At 43.2% G+C, this 21,218-nt stretch overlaps 3 protein-coding genes across 3 annotated transcripts in view; 1 reads left to right on the top strand and 2 right to left on the bottom strand.

The window, feature by feature from the left end:
* Positions 1-21,218, top strand: part of LOC139932498 (uncharacterized) — a 151,724-nt gene that overhangs the window by 73,478 nt on the left and 57,028 nt on the right. The window lies entirely within an intron of this gene.
* LOC139924981 (uncharacterized) lies at positions 1,500-10,808 on the bottom strand. Its single transcript, XM_078290520.1, has 4 exons — positions 10,618-10,808; positions 3,294-3,423; positions 1,922-2,346; positions 1,500-1,851 (listed from the first exon to the last, which is right to left on the bottom strand). Exons 1-4 carry the CDS (start codon positions 10,806-10,808, stop codon positions 1,500-1,502), a joined length of 1,098 nt encoding a protein of 365 aa, XP_078146646.1.
* On the bottom strand, positions 16,986-20,650 carry LOC139923921 (uncharacterized). Its single transcript, XM_071914829.2, has 4 exons — positions 20,362-20,650; positions 18,744-19,429; positions 18,280-18,650; positions 16,986-18,162 (listed from the first exon to the last, which is right to left on the bottom strand). The coding sequence occupies exons 1-4, from the start codon at positions 20,648-20,650 to the stop codon at positions 17,172-17,174; spliced, it is 2,337 nt and encodes a 778-aa protein (XP_071770930.2). The 3' UTR covers positions 16,986-17,171.

The raw sequence follows: 21,218 nt of genomic DNA, 5'->3' as shown, positions 1-21,218 counted from the left end.
ACTGCACAGCAGGATGTGAATGGACACACTTTTTCTACCTAACTTCCTGCTGAGACAATAGAACCTTCCTTGAAATTCTTCCTTTCATTTATACAGGGAAACAGGTTGAGAGCAAGCCCTGTTCACAAGGATGTTAAAAAAGACAAGACATTGATCCCGCCGATGTGCGCCTGGTAAGCGACCTTTGAGAGACTGGTTCTGCAGCCCTGAGGTGCTGCAGAACCGGGGGGGGGGGGGGGGGGGGGGGGATTTTGAGGGACAACAGGTGACAACAGGCAGCCGAAGACAGAGGCGCGGCCATCTTGCCTGAGTGTTACCCTGAGTGTGACCCTCCTACGTGTTTATTGCGTGTACAGAGACAATACAGTTCATCATAGCATGACTTCCCGTATTCTCCAAAGAGGAGAAAGTGATTTTTCTTTTTATACAGTGATACAAACAAGGTGATACAAATGAGCTAAATAGAGAAGTGATTATTTTAATCATGTGCTGTCTGGTTGTAACCGATTTCCAAGATCTGCTCACGTTTAAAATATACCTTGTCAGCAGAAAAATGACTACTATAGGGACAGTTACAACTGTGCCAGCAAAAAGGTTTAGGAGCAGTTAAAACAGCGTCTTATGGGGCAGAAAGGCTATTTCATTAAATGCTATCAAAATATTAGATGGTAATAAACTATGCATTATATACAGCAATTTTCTCTAACACTGATGTTAACTTAGGGGTGAGAGATATGGACAAAATTAATGTAACAATAATCAGAAGAAATTATTTCCACATGAACATATAAAAGTGAATAAAGAAAGCTTCTGCACAGGAGAAGACCGACAGATCACAACAATACAGAGAAATCACCCACACACTGTCTGCACTTCACATCAAAACATTTATTCACAAAGAGGCAACGATTCGACAAGCAGCTTCACAGAATGATGTACTACCATACCAATGAATACCATAGAAAACATCAGGCTACACCGTCATATATCTACAGCACCATCAGACAGGCAGCCACATTCAATCAGCTATTACTCTAGTTCCAGAGTGAGTGAGTGTAGGCAAATCATTGGGGTTATCAAGTGGGCACCCTCCTTCACCCACGTTTCGTTGAATTAGGCCCACGACACTCAAGAAGGCTCAACAGTGTATTCCAGCGTCCAAGAAACACCCCCCTCTTTGCCCACACTCAGCAGACCCAAGTCCACTACACTGCTGCTGCTGCTGTCACCTGCACCTACTGTAGTTATCAACACTACATTACAATACACACTATCAATATCCCTTTCTATTCAGAACATTAAGTTACACACTACATCTAAACCCTACTAAGGCACACTATGAAAGTTACATCCTACACTTGCCCAAGCAGAGAGCAGATACCGACCGACTCAGCAGTCTGCATATCCACATTGTATCTGCTTAGGCAAAGCTAAGTCTGACTGGCACCTGTCAGTTTATTGTTCTGTTACTACTGAACAGTTCAGCTCAACCAGCAGCTTCACCTGCTGCTGCTCTCACCACAACACTTATGCCGTCTGACCTGTGAACGCCAAATAAAACTTCTTCCACAAACACTGCAACTGTAGGGTTTCTCTTCTGTGTGAATTCTCATGTGTGACTTCAAGTTTCCTGTATTACCAAAACTTTTACCACAGACTGAACAATTAAATGGTTTCTCCCCTGTATGGACTCTCTCGTGTCTCCTCAAGTCTCGTTTTTCACCAAAACTTTTACCACATATGCTGCAACTGTATGGTTTCGCCCCTGTGTGGACTCTCATGTGTGTCTTCAAGTATCCTTTCTGACTAAAACTTTTACCACAAACACTGCAAACGTATGGTTTCTCCCGTGTGGACTCTCATGTGTGTCTTCAAGTCTCCTTTTTGATGAAAACCTTTACCACACAAAGAACAACTAAATGGTTTCTCCCCTGTGTGGACTCTCATGTGTGTCTTCAAGTATCCTTTCAGACTAAAACTTTTACCACAAACACTGCAACTGCATGATTTCTCCTCTGTGTGGACTCTCATGTGTGTCTTCATGCATCCTTTCTGTCTAAAACATTTACCACAAACACTGCAATTAAATGGTTTCTCTCCTGTATGGACTCTCATGTGGTTCTGCAAATAAAACTTCCTAAGAAATCTGTTACCACAGACTGAGCAACTAAAGCGTTTCTCTCCTGTATGGACTCTCTCGTGTCTGCTCAAGTTTCGTTTGTCACCAAAACATATACCACAATCGCTGCAACTGTATGGTTTTTCTCCTGTGTGGACTCTCATGTGTATCTTCAAGTGTCCTTTGCGATGAAAACTTTTACAACATTCTGAGCAACTAAAGCGTTTCTCCCCAGTAGAAGATGTTTTATGACTTACAAGGACTTCATTGTTTTTCACTGAGTCTAAACCTGACTGAGGTTCTCTAGTCTCCTTCCAATCATCATCACTGTCTTCAGTCTCAGGTTCAGAAGAGTCTGAAGTCTTGCCATCACTAGTTGGTTGTAAATGACTAGCTGGATCTAAGTTCCTGGCTGGTTCTGATACTCCACAGTCCTCTCCATCAGCTTCTGTTTTCATCTGTTCAGTTGAGCTGCTGGCTAGAGGCTCTGCCTCTCTGTTCTCCTCAGTTTGGCTTTGATGAAGCTGTGAGGACTGAGGTTTCTCTTCATCATCTTCACTCTTCACAGGGACAGGAGTGAACGGGAACTCGGTGATATCGGCCTCCTCCGGCCCTTGAAGCCGCTCTCCCTCCTGACTGGTCCAGAGTTCCTCCTGTTCCTCTTTAATGTGTGGGGGCTCTGGGTCCTCCTGGTCCAGACTGGGGCTCCAGTCCTGCTGCTCAGGGGGAACCTCTTCTTCACTGACCAGCAGCTGCTGGACGTCTGGAGGGAAGACTGAAATACACACATACACACATTAAGGAAAACTGTGAGTAAGTTAACCTAAGCTTGTTACCATTACTTCATAATGTTAATGAGATCAATGATGCTTCCTTTGCAGCGTGGCTGTAGCCACATATGACAACACTGAGGTGCAGACACTGTTAATTTTTCCCCCATTAATTTGAAAATGTCCACATTCTCAAACATAGACAGTGGAAGTAGGGGTGCGGCTTAGGGATGTCCAACAAAAATCGATGATCGATTTATTGTTTTTTATGTATCATGTCGATTAACCTTAATGGTTAACGACTGTTTGAATTGCGTCATTGCAGCCAGTTACTCCAACTGCGCAAATGACCATTAAACCAAAGTGGTGAGCTACTTGCAAGAAATGCCTCCACCACTTGATACGATTCCCAGGCTGACAGCACTAATGCAGCGGTGCCTCTGTCCCGTCAGAGCGTCTTCTCTGCCGCTGGGCTGACGGTGGACAGATGGGGCGTATGTGGTGCGGTACTCTGGAGCGTTTGGACATGCTGATCTGCATAAATAAAAATGTTTAGGCAACAGGCCTAAAACAGTTAACCCCAGACGATTTGATCAACAATAGTTTTTTTTTAAATTTCATTTGGAGTTTGGGAACATTATTTCAGTTGGATTAATATTGGAATATGAGAATGCCAGATGAAAATGCGGCAGGATTTTACGAGCCATAACTGCATTGCCTACATAGACTAATACTATAATAATATTCTTATTTTGTTTGTTAAGACTATAGCCTCCATTCAGCTTCAATATGTTTGTCAGTGTTGTCAGTGTGACTTAAATTGTTTGTCTGGTAACATATTTGGGCCTAACAAACATCGATATTTGATCGTTAACTAACAGTTCAAATCAATACGATTTTTTTGGAAAATGTGCATCCCTAGCACCAGCAGCTCCACTTTATTGCCTCTGGTCTCCTGGTTCACTTCATATGCGTCCATTACAGTATTCATATGACTCTGTTTTAGGCGCCGCATTAACTAAGGCAACGAGTTCCTTTCACAACACTTTGTGTGTAGGCTGTGTACAGTTAGAAACCTTTCATAACAGGAGATACTGACTCACTAATTTCACAGACCCATGAAACCGGGTCCGACTGTGAGAGCGAAGATCAGAATCTCCCACAGGGGAACAGCAGCCTGAAGCGGCTGAACAGCAAAAGGAGGAAACGCCAGTGAAACTGCCTTTGTTAAGCGAGCCTCAAACCTTAAAGGACAGTTCCAGTGTGACTGGAGTTTTTACTCATTTCCTGCATTCCCTCACTGTTTTACATCACTGTAGATCGTTTTCCAGCGGGCAGCAAATGGACAGCCGTAATTGTGTAAAATCTAGTTTTAATTTCCATTTCAGGTAACGCTTTATTTTCCGGGTCTGCAATTTCCTAATAATTTCCTAGAAAGGAACTGTTAATTTCTTAGTAGGTTTCCTGGAAAGAACCATGAAATGATGTTCTAATTAAAGGGAAAATAGAGAAAGAGTTGAATGGCAGTTGATAAGTTCCTCCAGTTGTTTCTAACCCAACAAATAACTATATTATATAATTATATGAATAATGACTTCTGATAATTGACCTCTGCCTATTATTTTTCCAATAAATTGTTTATAGTTTTGCAGTTTTTTCTAGGAAATTCTTTTAGATTTGACTCACCAGACTGATCACATTTTCTGTGTAACTACTACATCACTTCATGGTTCTGTATTGGAAACTACAAAACAAATGACCAGGCTCTTACCAGCTACCACTCAACTCTTTCTGTAATTTCACAATAATTAGAACATCATTTCATGGCTCTTTCCAGGAAACTTACTAAGAAATTAACAGTTTCTTTCAAAGAAATTATTAGGAAATTGTGGAGCCGAAGCGTCACCCAATTTCATTTTACAGACTATAGCTGGCAGAAGCTTCTTGGTCGGCTTGACTGGGTTGTGATTGACAGGAGGCGGGTCCTAACGGAACCGCAGAGAGACTTCTCGATTGGTTCAAAGTTTTACTTTGGAGAGGAAAATGCAGAAATCACAGAAGAAGAAAGCGGTAGTAAGCAAGCAAGTTACAAAAGTTGTTTCTGAAGGTTTAAGTTTCATACTATTGTAAGCTGCTGCATGCGGTTCTGGATATCATTAGTAACAGTTGTGGCATTTTACTAATCTGTTGAATCAAACGTCACTTTTGGGCTGAGGTCGATTTCCACTGCAACACACTGAGCATCAGATGTAGAACTGTAGGCTGCTGTAGTCTATCAGATGTTATAGGCTTCCCCAGCTGTTCATTTGGACTAATCAGCCAATGTATTAGCCACTTGACCATTGACTGTATTCATCAATGCAGAATAAATAACATAGTTTCATACATTTCCACGTGTTGGAGCTGTATATTATAATAAAATCCTCTGTTCATGTTCCTTCACATACTGTTGTGTCTGTAAATACAGCCATGCTTAGTAAGCTGCTGTGAACAGACTCAAACCCTGCAGCAGCTCTTCAGGAGGAGACTCGCCTGGCAAAACCCTACATCTAACTTTAACATGGTGACTAGGTGTTGTGATCACTGAAGGGATTGGAGGAGAATAACATATATTTCTATAGATCAGATGGAGATAATTCATGCAAATATATTGAAAATGCATGAAATTGGCCTTAAATAGACACATTTTGGGACCTGACTCAAACTTTTGGTCCATCTACGGCTCTGCTTTGCAGTTGCTCACAACAGAAATATGATAAAATGTGTATGAGTAATGTGAAAATAACATTTAAATGTCACCAACCTGCTCTGTGTAATCGCACTTCAGGATTTAAAACAGCGTCCAGTAGCTTTCGTTGTCGGTCGTTCTGCTCTTTTGAAAGAACGATAGCAGAGTACGAGGAGGAGGTTTCTCGTTCAAACAGCCCAAATATCTCTTCAACAGCCGCAGTTAGTCGCTGCTTCACCGACGCTCTCAGCTTCTGGACTTTAGACATTTTCAGAGAATGATAAGAACTTGTTCTCCTGAACTGGTTGCTGACAGACAAATGTCCAACTCTCTGTGTCTTCTTTGATGTCAGTGAGTCTACACCTGACTGAGGTTCTCTAGTCTCCTTCAATTCATCATCACTGTCTTCAGTCTCAGGTTCAGAAGAGTCTGAAGTCTTGCCATCACTAGTTGGTTGTAAATGACTAGCTGGATCTAAGTTCCTGGCTGGTTCTGATACTCCACAGTCCTCTCCATCAGCTTCTGTTTTCATCTGTTCAGTTGAGCTGCTGGCTAGAGGCTCTGCCTCTCTGTTCTCCTCAGTTTGGCTTTGATGAAGCTGTGAGGACTGAGGTTTCTCTTCATCATCTTCACTCTTCACAGGGACAGGAGTGAACGGGAACTCGGTGATATCGGCCTCCTCCGGCCCTTGAAGCTGCTCTCCCTCCTGACTGGTCCAGAGTTCCTCCTGTTCCTCTTTAATGTGTGGGGGCTCTGGGTCCTCCTGGTCCAGACTGGGGCTCCAGTCCTGCTGCTCAGGTGGAACCTCTTCTTCACTGACCAACAGCTGTGGAACATCTAACGGGAAGGAAAAACAATAGAACCAGTTAACTGAAGGCTGTTACTACTTTTATTTTTAATATCAGGGAGAAGCCAGATCATCCATTGCATACCATTTTACAATCTTGCCTTCAAAACACCAACTTATATAATGCTAAAACATGCTTCCAAGTTGTCTAGTGCAAGATGTATGAGTTTTTGTACATGTTTAGCAGCGCTGTATGACAACCACAAGGCATTTCAGTGGTCTCTCCATCTGATTTGGCACGAGGTAATGGAGCTTCCCATTGCCACAGCTATGGGTTGAATGGACTTTTTAGGATAGTGCACATCCTTCTGTCTCCTGGTATTATAGTGTCAATGTTACAGCTATAATTACAGTCCTGAATTTTGATATCATTTTTGTTGTTGTGCACATCCCAATAGTTAACAGCTTTGACTTCTGGTTTGAGACTGCTGTGGGAAGCTAACTGTGATTGCAGGATTGTACTTGCAGATGGGAAGCAAATCAGGATTCTGCAACTAAGACATTTTAAATTGTTTAAATCGCGTAGGTTTGTTTGGACTGAAATGTTTCTCCATATGCACACACGACGGACTCTGTCCCTCCTGTTCAGTCAGCTGGTTTAAAGGCAGCAGCTTGTAAAATAATGTAAAAGCGGTGATCTGTCACTTTACTGAGATCAGTGCAGTAAGTATAATGTAGAAAAACCTTCTACAAACCTGCTTTGTTGATCTGGATCTCAGGCTTCAGAACATCTTCCAGCAGCCTGCGTTGGCGATCAATCTCTTCTTCGTACTCTGCTATCGTTCTTTCAAACAGCCCAAATATCTCTTCAACAGCCGCAGTTAGTCGCTGCTTCACCGACGCTCTCAGCTGCTGGACTTTAGACATTTTCACACAGCGAAGGAAACACGAGTCTCTGCTACTTGGCTTCGTGGCTAAACCATTAATCTGAGTCCATAAGAGAGAGCTTCTTCTTCTTCCTCCTCTCGGGGCTAAACGGGTCGGCTCCAGTTTTCATATTGTTGCCGTTAGCCACTTTAGCATCAGAGAGCAATTCACTTTGCCGGCGTTTCTCCCTTTTGCCAGCCATCCTTTGAATTAATACTTAGTAACGCTGCTTACTGAGTCAAAACACAACCTGGTCGATATCAAACGGTCTCTTTAGCTAGCTAGCGTTGTGTTGCTAAGCTCCGTCCCTGTCTGTCTGTTAGCAGCTAGCTAGCTATGCTAACTTAAAAAGCTTTGTAGGCTACCGGGAGAAGAGTCTGAGGTAAAACCTTAAGAAAGAAGAGCGAAGGGCGCGAGCTCCATTCAGATAGAGTTATCCATACACACACAGTCTTCTGCTGCTTCATTAAACATGGAAACTACACTTTAGAAAGGAAAACAACGGAAAGTAATCCTCCGCTCACTAAAGTTTACACACACCGGCCGCCATCTTGCGCGACGTCACAAAGCTTCTTCTTCTCGAGTTGCGGCAGTGTAGACTCTTCAAGGCGTATTACCGCCCTCTATAGGTCAACTCAAATCTGGTGGTTTGCAAAAACTGCACAATCTTCAGTCTTCAGCTATTTTCAGTTGAGACTCACATTTCTGACTGATTTAACTACTGCATCTCTAAGTGCTTCAACTGTTTCCCTTTTTGCAGCATTTACAGTGCTATTAATCATTCTAGAACAAGTATAATATAAAATATGGACATCCACTGATCTAATTTAAGGACATGCGGTGGTTTCAATCTCATTTCTAAAATCTTTTTTGCTGCTATAAGACCAGAGAAGAAAATCTTTTTTTTGTTTGCCTAATATTGAAGGAGCAATCATCATTCAACAATATCACATTAGGTAAACCTGACCCACCTGCAGCTGGTCCAGAACGCTGCCGCAAGGCTTCTCACTGGCACCAAAAACAGAGACCACAATAAGTCTAAAATCTCTCTTTATAGATATCACAGTGAATCCGAAGTTTTGTTTGTCCCATGTGTGCTCAGCTGTTCGCCGCTCCCTTCTTTGGGTTTTTACAGATGTAGCATTTCTTCACGGTGCTCTTTGCTTACCAGAGACTGGTTTGACCCGAGCAGGAGCGAGGATTATGCTTAGTTATGACAGAGTGCTAATACTTAGAGATTTTAATATACCTGTCTGATACTCTTGCTGCAGGTTTCTTAGACCTTATTCACTCTTCCAATCAGTGAAGGGGCCCACCCATGTAAGAGGACACACTCTTGACCTGGTGCTCTCTTCTGGTTTTAATGTGTATCATGATGAGTCAAAAGAGATGTGTATCTCCGACCACCACATTGTTTTTAATGCACTAATACACTTCTGCCCCTAACAACTGTTTTCCTACTGGCTCTCGCATCTTCAACTCTTACTTTGCACTCAAATTCTCCGAGAACATGACACTCCTTATATGGAACTGGTTATCAACTTTTTTTTTTTCATGTAGATAATTCTCACTGGCTTCCATAGGCAGCTGGAGCTACAACTCCATAACTACAGATGGGAAGCTATTAAGTCCATGCAGTCTCACACTGATGGCTCCATAGACAGGTCCAGTCTGCAGACAGGCTGGACATAACGGACACAACATTGGCTCAGCTTACAGAGAACACACCTTCAAGCAGCTCAGCAGAAAAGTATTTTGTTGACCCCTATAGGCAGGTGGTGGATAAAGACATAAATACTTCATACTGCATCATGCATGGCAAAATACTCCCAACATTTTTAAAACCTCAACACAACTCTACATGTCAGGAAAACTTCAAGCAGACATGATTTATTCTCTCATAACGTCCTCCTTATGCTACGTTCAAGACAACTGGAGAACTTCCTACTTCTGAATAGGAAAAATCGAACGACCCTCCAGAGATTTTCAACCTCTCCTCTGGATGGAGGCTTTAAAACTTCACTGGAACTTTAGAGCTGAAACGGGACTCGAACCCACAACCTCAACAAGATCAGACACCTGAGACACAGAGTCCTTCTGCTTCTGAACATTTCTCTGAGAGATGTTCGACCTTTCCATTGGTTGGTGGCTTTCAAGACTTTACTGGAAGTTAAGAGTAAAGATGAAGTTTGAACCTACAACAACTTCATGAAGCCACTTCACCCACTGAGCCACACAGTCTTACTGTTACTGAATTTCTCCTCTGACGGCTTCTCAGCCTTTCCTCTGGATGCTGGCTCTGTTGTTAAAACTGAAGTCAGACCTTCAACAGCTTTTGTGTGTCTGTTTATCAAAACAAGCTAATGCTTAGCACTTCTCTTTCCTCTGGATGCTGGAGCTCAAAACACAAGTCGATATTTAAGATTGGCATTGAGGATTGTTATATGAGAGATTATTCTGCTGAGCTACTGATAGCTTGGCTTGTTTGAGGTGATTGTTAATTCCCTTTTACTGCTGGATCTCAAAATACAATCATCACTCACAGAGGGAATTGAACCCACAACCTCTGGGCTTCTGACCAGCTGCTGGACCTCCTTAGCTAGTTTCTACTGCCACAGATTAATGTAACATACTAGTCTATTCTGTGACATGATTTACTATATTATGACCTGCTATAACTCACAATGGAAAAGTATTTGAGACCTGAGAAAATTCAAAGTGATACTGCATGAAGTTCTCTTTGTCTAGGAATAAGCCAACGTTAAATGTTTGGTTTTTAAGCTCTTTGACTGATTTGATAAAAAATGTAAAAATGAATCAAAGTATCATAACTTCTGCAAAGTGTAAACACACCTGTAGAGTTTTATACATAATCAGTTGTCTGTAACAGCAGGAAATTAATGATCAAACTTATTCTACCTAACTTCCTGTTGAGACAACAGGACCTTACTTCAAATTCTTCCTTTCTTTTATTTCTCCAGGGAAACAGACTGAGAACAAGTCTGTTCACAACGACATTAAAAAAAACAAGAGATTGATGACAAAATCAAAGGACAAGTAAGTGAGAATTTACTCTCACCATTTATTTCTGTTGTGTGGCCAGGCATAACATGGACGTGGATTTGATAACAATAACAATTATCAGCAGTGTCCTCATAGCCTCATAAACTACATATTTCATGACATTTTTATGATGTCACTGAGTTTGCAACGTGTGCCCCAAATTTGGAAACAGGCTACAATAGTTCCAGTGGCTGAACAGAACCCGCACAAGGTGTTAAATGACCTCAGGCCGGTGGCGCTGACATCCTTGGTGATGAAGTCAATGGAGAAGCTCATCAAAAAGGAGTTCCTGAAACAGGTGGAGGAATCCTTGGATCCCTTGCAGTTTGCCTGCAGGACCAGTAGGGGGTGGATGATGCTGTCATAACCTCGCTGAATTTCCTGTACAAGCATCTGGAGGGCCAAAAGACTCATGCAAGACTCCTCTTCATTGACTTTTCATCGGCCTTTAATACTATTCAGCCGCACACGCTGGCTGATAAACTGCTGTCTAATTTCTCTGTGGACAGGAATCTTGTGGGATGGATAATTGACTTTTTGACTAATCCTGGCTGCATAACCAATTTCCCTTTGGGACAATAAAGATGTTGAACTTGAACTTAAACTGACTGGAAATGAGCATCTGAGAATATAAAACAAGTAAATTACATTTTCTAAAAGAAAAGGTTTGTTTTTGTGCTCAGTATGGTAGAACAGTTATTCACCTGTTATGTGACCACTGGCTTAATATACAATTATTCAGTGAGTACCAGTATCATTGTGAATTCATACTGTAATTGACAGTATGAATTCACAATGAATATGAGCACATTGATTTAAACATGACAGGAATTCCATTTCAATATAAAATCAATTCTCCATTACTGATTGTAATTAAATGTTAGCTACAAAGAAACAAACTGAGTTCCACAATGTTTCAGTACAATACTCTTTAGTTTATAGTCAGGTAAAAGTTTATAATTTCCTTCACCCTCAACAGCCATCTTAGACCTCACTACTCTGCTAGTTTCATGAAGACAAATCAAGAGGCAAAAAGTCATTTTATATTTACATTAAAAAACCATATAAGAATGTAATTGATGCTACCTTAGAGGAGGGCAATATGGACAAAATTAATGTCACAATTATTTCAATATCAATATATAAAGTGAATAAGAAATAATATTCCCTAATTTGTTTCAGATCTCATTTTCTGAGGGATTTTAATTAGCATTTGCTTTTTATTCTTCAGACAACAGAAATATGAAAAATTGTATAGATGTGCATCATGATATGATTCTATTGGAAGACAATAAATGATATTGTATTCATATTGTATTCAATAAATGTATTGAATTACTGCCAATCGTTCAACCGGAAAGTTTGATCTGTAGCAAAACGGTGCAAACTTTGAACGTGCCCCTACTGTTCTGTTACTGCTGAACAGTTCAGCTGAACCAGCAGCTCTGCAGCTTCACCTGCTGCTGCTCTCACCACAACACTTATGGCTTTTGACAAGTGAACGCCGACTAAACCTTCTCCCACAAACACTGCAACTGAACGGTTTCTCTCCTGTGTGGATCATCGTGTGTCTCTTCAAACTTTCTTTAACACCAAAACTTTTCCCACAGGTTGAGCAACTAAAGGGTTTCTCTCCAGTATGGATTCTCATATGTATAACCAATACTCCTCTGTGGATAAATTTTTTTTTACAAACTGAACAGCTGAAAGCTTTTTCCCCTGTATGAATTCTCATGTGTGCACTTACTGCTTCACTCCGGTTGAATATTTTACCACAAACTGAACAACTATATGGTTTCTTCCCTGTGTGGATTCTCATGTGTCTCCTCAAGTCTCCTTTATAACCAAAGCTTTTACTACAGACTGAGCAAGTAAATGGTTTCTCTCCAGTATGGACTCTCATGTGCGCCACCAGAATGGTATTGCGTCCAAAACCTTTACCACAAACTGAGCACAGAAATGGTTTCTCTCCTGTATGGACTCTCATGTGTTTCTGCAGATAACTCTTGAGGTCAAATATTTTACTACAAACTGAGCAACTAAAGGTTTTTTCTCTGGCATATGATATTTTATGACTTAAAAGGACTTTGTTGTTTTTCAGTGAGATTAAATCTGACGGAGGTTCTCTAGTCTCCTTCCAGTCACCATCACTGTCTTCAGTCTCAGGTTCAGAAGAGTCTGAAGTCTTGCCATCACTAGTTGGTTGTAAATGACTAGCTGGATCTAAGTTCCTGGCTGGTTCTGATACTCCACAGTCCTCTCCATCAGCTTCTGTTTTCATCTGTTCAGTTGAGCTGCTGGCTAGAGGCTCTGCCTCTCTGTTCTCCTCGGTTTGGCTTTGATGAAGCTGTGAGGAATGAGGTTTCTCTTCATCATCTTCACTCTTCACAGGGACAGGAGTGAACGGGAACTCGGTGATATCGGCCTCCTCCGGCCCTTGAAGCCGCTCTCCCTCCTGACTGGTCCAGAGTTCCTCCTGTTCCTCTTTAATGTGTGGGGGCTCTGGGTCCTCCTGGTCCAGACTGGGGCTCCAGTCCTGCTGCTCAGGGGGAACCTCTTCTTCACTGACCAGCAGCTGCTGGATGTCTGGAGGGAAGACTGAAATACACACACACACACATTAAGGAAAACCGTGAGTAAGTTAACCTAAGCTTGTTACCATTACTTCATAATGTTAATGAGATCAATGATGCTAGCATTGCAGTTACAACAGAAATATGATAAAATGTGTATGAGTAATGTGAAAATAACATTTAAATGTCACCAACCTGCTCTGGGTAACCGCACTTCAGGATTTAAAACAGCGTCCAGTAGCTTTCGTTGTCGGTCGTTCTGCTCTTTTGAACGAGAAACTTCCTCCTCGTACTCTGCTATCGTTCTTTCAAACAGCCCAAATATCTCTTCAACAGCCGCAGTTAGTCGCTGCTTCACCGACGCTCTCAGCTTCTGGACTTTAGACATTATACAATAACGCTGCTTACTGAGTCAAAACACAACCTGGTCGATATCAAACGGTCTCTTTAGCTAGCTAGCGTTGTGTTGCTAAGCTCCGTCCCTGTCTGTCTGTTAGCAGCTAGCTAGCTATGCTAACTTAAAAAGCTTTGTAGGCTACCGGGAGAAGAGTCTGAGGTAAAACCTTAAGAAAGAAGAGCGAAGGGCGCGAGCTCCATTCAGATAGAGTTATCCATACACACACAGTCTAATGTTGGTTCATTCATGTTGTTGACTCACGAGTTTAAGGTTGAGTTGCTTAAATCAGTCTCCACACTGCGCCTGCGCGGTTTTGGTTCTGAACCGGATGTAATCCCGTATTGTCACTTTTTTTTTATTGCATCAACAAAATTCAGCAGGCATTTTTGTAGTCACTACAAACATGTACACCTGAGCAGTTGGTTAGGTTTATATATTATATATTCTAAACATTGTAAAATATCTACAGCTAATGGTGCTGTGTGTGTGTGTGTGTGTGTGTGTGTGTGTGTGTGTGAGATAAATTTCCATGTCTGTTTCAATTAACAGCTGCAACTTTCACTCTGCACTGCTGCATATTGTGTCCTTCATTCCTGTCAGGACACGGGACTGATGAGACAGTCACCCTCCCTTACACACTGCTGTCTGTGCTGAAATCATACTTATATCCCTTTTTTTGCTTCACTATTCAGAGACAACCTTTATTGAAAGAACACAGAGATCTCAGCTTGAATTCTTTACTCAACACGTTTTCTCTATCAGTGTGTGAGGTTGTTTGGGCCCGTCATAACTAGCTGCCGCCAGTGCCAACAGGCAACAGCAGAGAGAAAACAAATCCGAGGATCAGTTTCACAGTCACAGAAGCTGAAGGGGAACAGCAGCCAGATCCTCCTCCTGCCAGACCTCATCAGTCTGTGATGTTCATTTCATCCCAGCAGTTATTTAGTGATGAAGTGTTGTTGTTTACGGTTTTGGTGAAGCCACTTTCCCTCAACCTGCTCCTGCAGTGCATTCTGGTCTCTCTCCTGCTCCTGTGGTGGAGAAACTGGTCTCTCTCCTCTTCTACGATGGATTTCTCCCTGTATGATTGTTGAACGTCTCTTGGTGCAAAATGGCGGCTCTAGAAAGAAGCCCTCGCTCTTTGATTCTGAGGGACTGACACCAAAACCTGACGTTTACCGCTGATGTTTTACATCCTGAAACATTTTCTCATATCAAACTCCACTGTAGCTGCTGGAAACATCTAAAGGTGACGTCACCTCGTCTACGACTGGCCGGTTATCCACCAAACAACTAAGTAGACCCAGGAATGCAAGGTATATTTCTAACAATGTTTAAGAGTTTTAGGGTGGATTTTTGCATTAAGAATTCACAAAGTGTTAGTTCCTTCCTATGGCAAAGCTCAGACATTTCTACTTGTGAAAAGAAACTCTTTCTTCCAAGAGACTCTTCTTTTAGCTCTTACTTTTTTCCTTTACTTTGTTGCATCTTATGCTGCTGATGGCATCCCATTTCCCCCCCGAGTATCAGTGAAGTGTTTATATATCAGTTTTGTGTATCATCTACGATTTCCACTCACCGCCACAACACAGAAACAGAACTTTAGGTTTAGTTTTACTGCAGAGAAAACAGCATCGTCATGAACACAACAGACTGATAACTGACATTCAGTTTGAGATCTGAGGAGATTATTTAGTCTGACAGAAAAGAAAAAAAAAGAACACAAAATGGTCAGCCAGTTTCTAGGCAGGTTCTGCATAAATTCAGGGAAAAGTTCAGGAATACTGTAAAAGATTTGTTGGTAGGCAAACAGAAGTGTAATTAAAACAGCAAAGCAAATGAAACTTGTGTTTAGTTTTCACTTCGCTCTGCCAGCAATCTGAGAATGCAAAGTCAAAACCTCCTACATCATGTACAGATCCTCACATTAACACACATGAAGATTTGTATTCCATAATATTACATATTAATTTTATCTGTATCTGTGAACTCTAGACGATCCAGTCTGTAAGTGTTGTCATTTTGTCATCCAAGGACTCAGGTTACCTACTATCCTAAAGTGCCAAATATACATATTTAGTTGTCTGCTGTCAATCATTTTGTCAGAGTAGGTGTTTACATGGAGCCTTTTATTCCACTAGTAATCAGAATCGTCGCCCAATCAGAATAAAAAATGCTTCATGTAACTCCTCAGTCAGAATAAACGTCCCGTTCTGAATGAAACTTATAAAACTTATAAACCGTTAAGAATCTGTTCGATGGATACAACTTCATCATGTAAACGCTCTGATCACTTTCTTTGGTTGGAATATCTAAACTCTTTCTGCACACGATCGGCCATTTGAAAAATCATTGAAAAATATGGCTCATGTAACTGCAGTTAGTTGTTTTGGATATCTCATTTTGGAATCAAACTTGTCATTTATAAAATAACAGCAGCTGCGATTACATGAGCCATATTTTTTCATTCTGAATGAAATCGATCCGAATGAAGATTCTCCTGCAAGAGTTTACATGAGCGCTGAATAAAAGGATTTCACGGTGTGTGTGTTCACACGCTGCACAATGAGAATAAAAGTTTCTGTCATGCGCAAAATACAGACTCCAGCTCTCTAACATGGCTTACGTTTTTAACAGATGGACCTGCGTATGGAGCTTAAAGGCCCTGACACACCAGGCCGATGTCGGGCTGTCGGTAAGCGTCGGTGTCCCTAGTTTTTGCGGTGTGTCCCGCACCGTCGGCACTAGTCGGACCCTGTCGGCGTCTTTTCGGCCGATTGAGCGTGTTGAATCGGCGGCGGAGCCGTCGGTGAGAGAGATCACTCTGATTGATAGTTCGTTGTTTTGCCTCTGGATGATTGGACTGATAAATTCCTTCAACATGTGGAATTGAACAGGAAAGAGCCGAGCGAAATTTTTAAAATCGGAGGTTTCATTTATCTCCAGCTCTCGACAGGTTGGGGAAAGCCCCTTGAGCTGTCGCTGGAGTAACGTCATTCATGATTTCACCCATTTAGTGCGGTTTCTCCTTATTTTTCGCCTCCGCCTCTTCCTTTCTTCTTCCACAACCAAAAGACCAAGGGCTGACAACGCCAGTGCCATTTGCAACTTCTTATCAGACATAAGGTACGGAGAGTTATTTCCCCTCACGCAGGCGCAGAACGTACGTGCTAGTTGGCCGTCGGCTGTAGTCTTTGCGGTGTGTTCAAGTGCAACTTTCTGGACCAGACGCAGGCGAGGTGAGGCGACGCAACAGTCGGCCTTCGTCGCCGCTGGTTCTTTGAAGTCGGTTTGGTGTGTCAGGGCCTTAATGCTGTTCTTTCTGATGAAGCAACAGTTTTATCAGAACATACGACTCCAACTGTGTCAGCAACAGACGTTTTGTTTTGCACCCGCATCGATTCAAACTCTCACTGACGCCGCTTACCTCAAATGGGCGAGCGTGTGCAGAAAGAACACAGATATTCAAAGAAAGTGATCAGAATGAGCCTTTACATGATGAAATTTTATCCATCGAACAGATTATGGAAGGTTTGTACCACCGCTCTCAAATGGAATGAAATTTTATTTGGAATGGGCCGTTTATTCTGATTGAGGTGATTACATGAGGCATTTTTATTCTGATTGGACTACAGGAATTTAACTCTTTTGTTCAGGAGTTAGCTTCACTGGTTAGTCACGACATTCACCAGCCACTATAAGTTTTTACTGGCCAACAGGATGGTTTGAGAGTTTCTGAGAGTTTGTCCGTTGGCTGGTGGTTAATTTCCCGTTCTGAAATTTGTCTCAAACCTTCTCCAACGAGCTCTACAGCTGTATGAAGTCTCGGTGTAAACTGTCGTGCCGCCTCATCGGCTCCTTCCCCAGCCGGACGCCGAGGTGAACCTTCATGTGAACGTCTCTGGACCTTTTCTCTTGGTAACTTTTCCCGCAGATCCTGCAGCTGTACGGCTTCTCCCCCGTGTGCGTCAGCAGATGCTTCTTCAGGTCGTTTTTCGTGACAAACGCCTTCCAGCAGAGGTGGCAGCTGTACGGTTTGTCTTTTTTGTGGAACCTGACGTGGGTCTCCAGGTATCCTTTGGTGCTGAAGCTTTTACTGCAGAGTCCGCAGCTGAAGGGTTTCTCCCCCGTGTGGGTCATCATGTGGGCGTTCAGCCCGCCCACCTGCCTGAAGGCTTTACCGCAAACCCTGCACTGGAAGGGTTTCTCGCCCGTGTGGATCCTCTTGTGCACCTCCAGGACGTGGATCGAAGCTAAACTTTTACCGCAGGTTTCGCAGGAGACTCGGTTGGCCGGCTTGTCGCCCGTGTGGTTCCTGATGTGCGTCGTCAGAGCGCCGTTGTCGATGAACGTCTTCCCGCAGAACTCGCAAATGTACGGCCTTTCTCCCGTGTGGATCTTCTTGTGCCTCCTCAAGGCGCCCGGCCGGGGGAAACGTTTACCGCAAACACTACAGCTGTAGGGTTTGACTCCTGTGTGACTTCTCATGTGAGTCTCTATGTTCTGGTACGTTTTACCGCAAACGTGACAGATTTTACCCGTTTCTCTGTGAGACTGGAGGTGATCTATCATCGTCTCTGAAGGTTGTAAATGTTCTCCGCAAACTCCGCAAAGGGATTCTGGGTCTGTGGAATGTGTTTCGGCGTGCTTCCTCAAATTGCCTTTACTCTGAAAAGATTCCCCACAAACTTTACAGCAGTGAGAAACGGGTTGACCCGATCTCTTGCCGTTCTCGCCGACAGCGGGACCTTTCTCCGTCTCCGATTTCGGGGTTTGCAAATCCGACTGAGGTTCGCCGCTCTCGTCTTGATCGACTTCACCCTCGCTGCCTTGAATCTCCCACGAATGACTCTTAATGTGCGTTTTCAAGGCGCTGCTCTCGATGAACGCCTTCCCGCAGTATTTGCAGATGTACGGCCTCTCCCCCGTGTGGATCTTCTTGTGTCTCCTCAGCGCTCCGGGTCGAGGGAAGCGCTTGGCACAAACGCCACAGCTGTACGGTTTGACTCCCGTGTGGCTTCTCATGTGCGTCTCCATATTCTGAAAACTTTTACCGCAAATGCCACACGTCCCGCTGATTTCTCTGTGAGACTGGAGGTGAGTTATCAAACTCTCCGCCGACTCCAACTGTTCTCCACACACACCGCAAACACACTCTGACTCCTTGGAATGAGTTTCGGCGTGTTTCCTCAAGAAGCCTTTGCTGTGGAAGGAATCTCCACACACTTTACAGCAGTGAGAAGCCGGCTGAGATGACTTCATACTGGAACTCTGCCTTTTCTCTCTCTTTGGTTTCAGCGTCGTCAGCTCCGACTGAGGATCCTCGCTCTCCTTCCACTCGTCGTCGTCGTCGTCGTCGTCGTCGTCGTCCTCGCTCACATCTTCAGCCTCCCCTTCGTGAGTCTTAAGGTGCGTTTGGAACTGATCGTTTTCCGTGAACGTTTCCCCGCAGAACTGGCAAACGTGCGGCTTCACCCTGGTGTGGATTTTCTTGTGTCTCCTCAAGGCGCCGGGTCTCGGGAAGCTTTTGGCACAGACACTGCAGCTGTAGGGTTTGATTCCCGTGTGACTTCTCATGTGCGTTTCCATATTCTGAAAACTTTTACCGCAAATCTCACACGTTCCGCTGGTACCAAAGGTTTCTCTGTGTGTTTTTAGATGGCCGGCCAAAGCCTCTGCGGACTCAAAACGTTCTCCGCACACACCGCAAACACACTCTGGGTTTTCTGAATGGGTTTCCACGTGCTTCACCAAATTACTTTTGTGGCAAAAAGCCTTTCCGCACAGGTTGCAGTAGTGAGAGGCGGGCTGCTCCGACACCTTGCGCTTCTTCCTGGAGCCCCGACCTTCCTCCGCCCTGTTTGGCTCTGCAGCGTCTTTATCGAGGGGAAAGTCCTCACTTCCCTTCCAGTCGCCGTCGCTGTCTTCGCTCTCGGCCGCAGAACAGTCGGAGGAGAAGCCGTCATTGGCCGGCGCTCCGGCAGAGTGGCCGTGGTCAACATGTGAGAGCGGAGGCTGGTTTCCGTCAGGGAAGCTCGTCCCACAGGCGGACGGCCGGACGGCATCTGGAAGGAAAAAATTAAAAAGTTCATAAAAAGCTCATATTTACTTCATGTAGCTACATGTAACTGAACAAAAATAATTCAACCTTTTCTAGAGCAGATTTCAGCAACTTCAATAGTTTGGATGAAAACGTTTTTTTTAAATAGCATGCCAAACTATCAATAGTGATATCTCAATAGTGATATATCAATAGTGATTCTCAAAATGCTTATTTTTCAGCAGCCTGGTGCAGTTTCACCTGGAAATCTTTAGAGCAAACATATTTGTGCATTGACTCTTACTGACAGAACAGCACAAATTGTGGATGAAAGAGGGATATTTTAGTTACTGAACATGGAAATAATATCCACAAATATAAATACTGCCTGGGTGCTTTCTTGTCTCGTATGGAAACATCTTTTTTTCTTAGTTGCTAGAAAATAGAAATGAAACTATCTTGCTAAACTATGAAACTACTGTGGTTGCGGTCCTATTTGACATTTCAAAGTTGCTTAATTTCATATTCAATTTCATTTTATACCTGTAACTTTTTTAAAATCAATGAGAGGTAAGAAATGCAAGTGTGCTGTGTTTTCTGCATTGAAAGTGTAGCAAAACTGACATTTTCCAAAAGTCCCCTATCATTTTTAATATAATTTTTTATGACTTTTCCTCTTTATTAGACAGTTTACAAAGACAAAGACAGACAAGATGTGAGACGATTTGAACTGAACATGAAGTCAGGTTGGGACTTTATCCCCCGATCCCGGTTTACCTACAGGATGATGACAGTTCACCCTCACTCTAGATTCACCTCCACATCTGGGACTGAATTCCGGTTACTTAGCAACGGCCGTGGAGTGCCGATCAGGCGCCAACATGGCCGCCGCTGAAAACCAACAGAAGCTTCATTCTGGAGAGGACGGAGACTCGCCGGGAACCGTGAGACACCAACCTGCTCGGTGCAGCTTGACCCGCGGGTTGAGGACGGCGTCCAGCAGCCGGGCCTGCCGCTCCAGCTGCTGCCGGTACTCCGCGATCTCGCTCTCGAACAGCCCGACGATCCGCTCCGCCGCCGCCGCCAGCCGCTCCGTGACGAACAGCCGGACGATGTGGACTTTAGACAAACCGCCCGTCCGCTTCTCGAAAACCCCGGAGATCTCCTCCCCGGCCAGAGTCAGCTGCTCCGCCACCGAGACCCGCAGCGACTGGATCTCACACGGTTTCTGCCGTTTCGTCGACATGTCTCGAGCTCTTTGTCCCACCGGCCAGCCGGAAAGAAAACAACGCAGCTCCCTTCCGGATCAACGAGTCTAGGAAAGAGAGACTCTCTGAGCCGCGTGCTGGACTGGAGGCTGCACTGTTACTTCTGTTACCATTACGAATAATAATAATAATAATAATAATAATAATAGTAATAATAAAAATAATAACAGTGCACTGCTATTACTACTAGTATTGTGGAATTATGCTGTTAGGAGCAAATGTATTTAAAAATGTTGCCTTATTTTTTTGGGAAAATTGCCCTTAAGATTTAAGATATAAAACTTAAATAATTTTAATTGAGAATTAGTCTTAAAATAATCTCAGACACCTGAATACTACTACTACTGATAATAATAATGATGTGATACTTAATGGATCTCCAGAGGTCAGGTATGTATACAGTAAATTATTTGTTTTCCACATAATTTTATGTAATGTAAGCATCTGATTATTTTCCCCATCTCAAGGTAAGCCTTATACTGATGGTACAGAAACATCTTGGATCCTCTGAGTTGTTTGCTGAGAACATTTTCTCTCCTTCAGCTC

The sequence above is a fragment of the Centroberyx gerrardi genome, chromosome 19 (assembly GCF_048128805.1).
Source record: "Centroberyx gerrardi isolate f3 chromosome 19, fCenGer3.hap1.cur.20231027, whole genome shotgun sequence".
Taxonomy (NCBI): Eukaryota; Metazoa; Chordata; class Actinopteri; order Beryciformes; family Berycidae; genus Centroberyx; species Centroberyx gerrardi.
The sequence above is the reverse complement of the archived record's forward strand: the minus strand, read 5'-3'. Positions and strand labels throughout refer to the sequence as shown.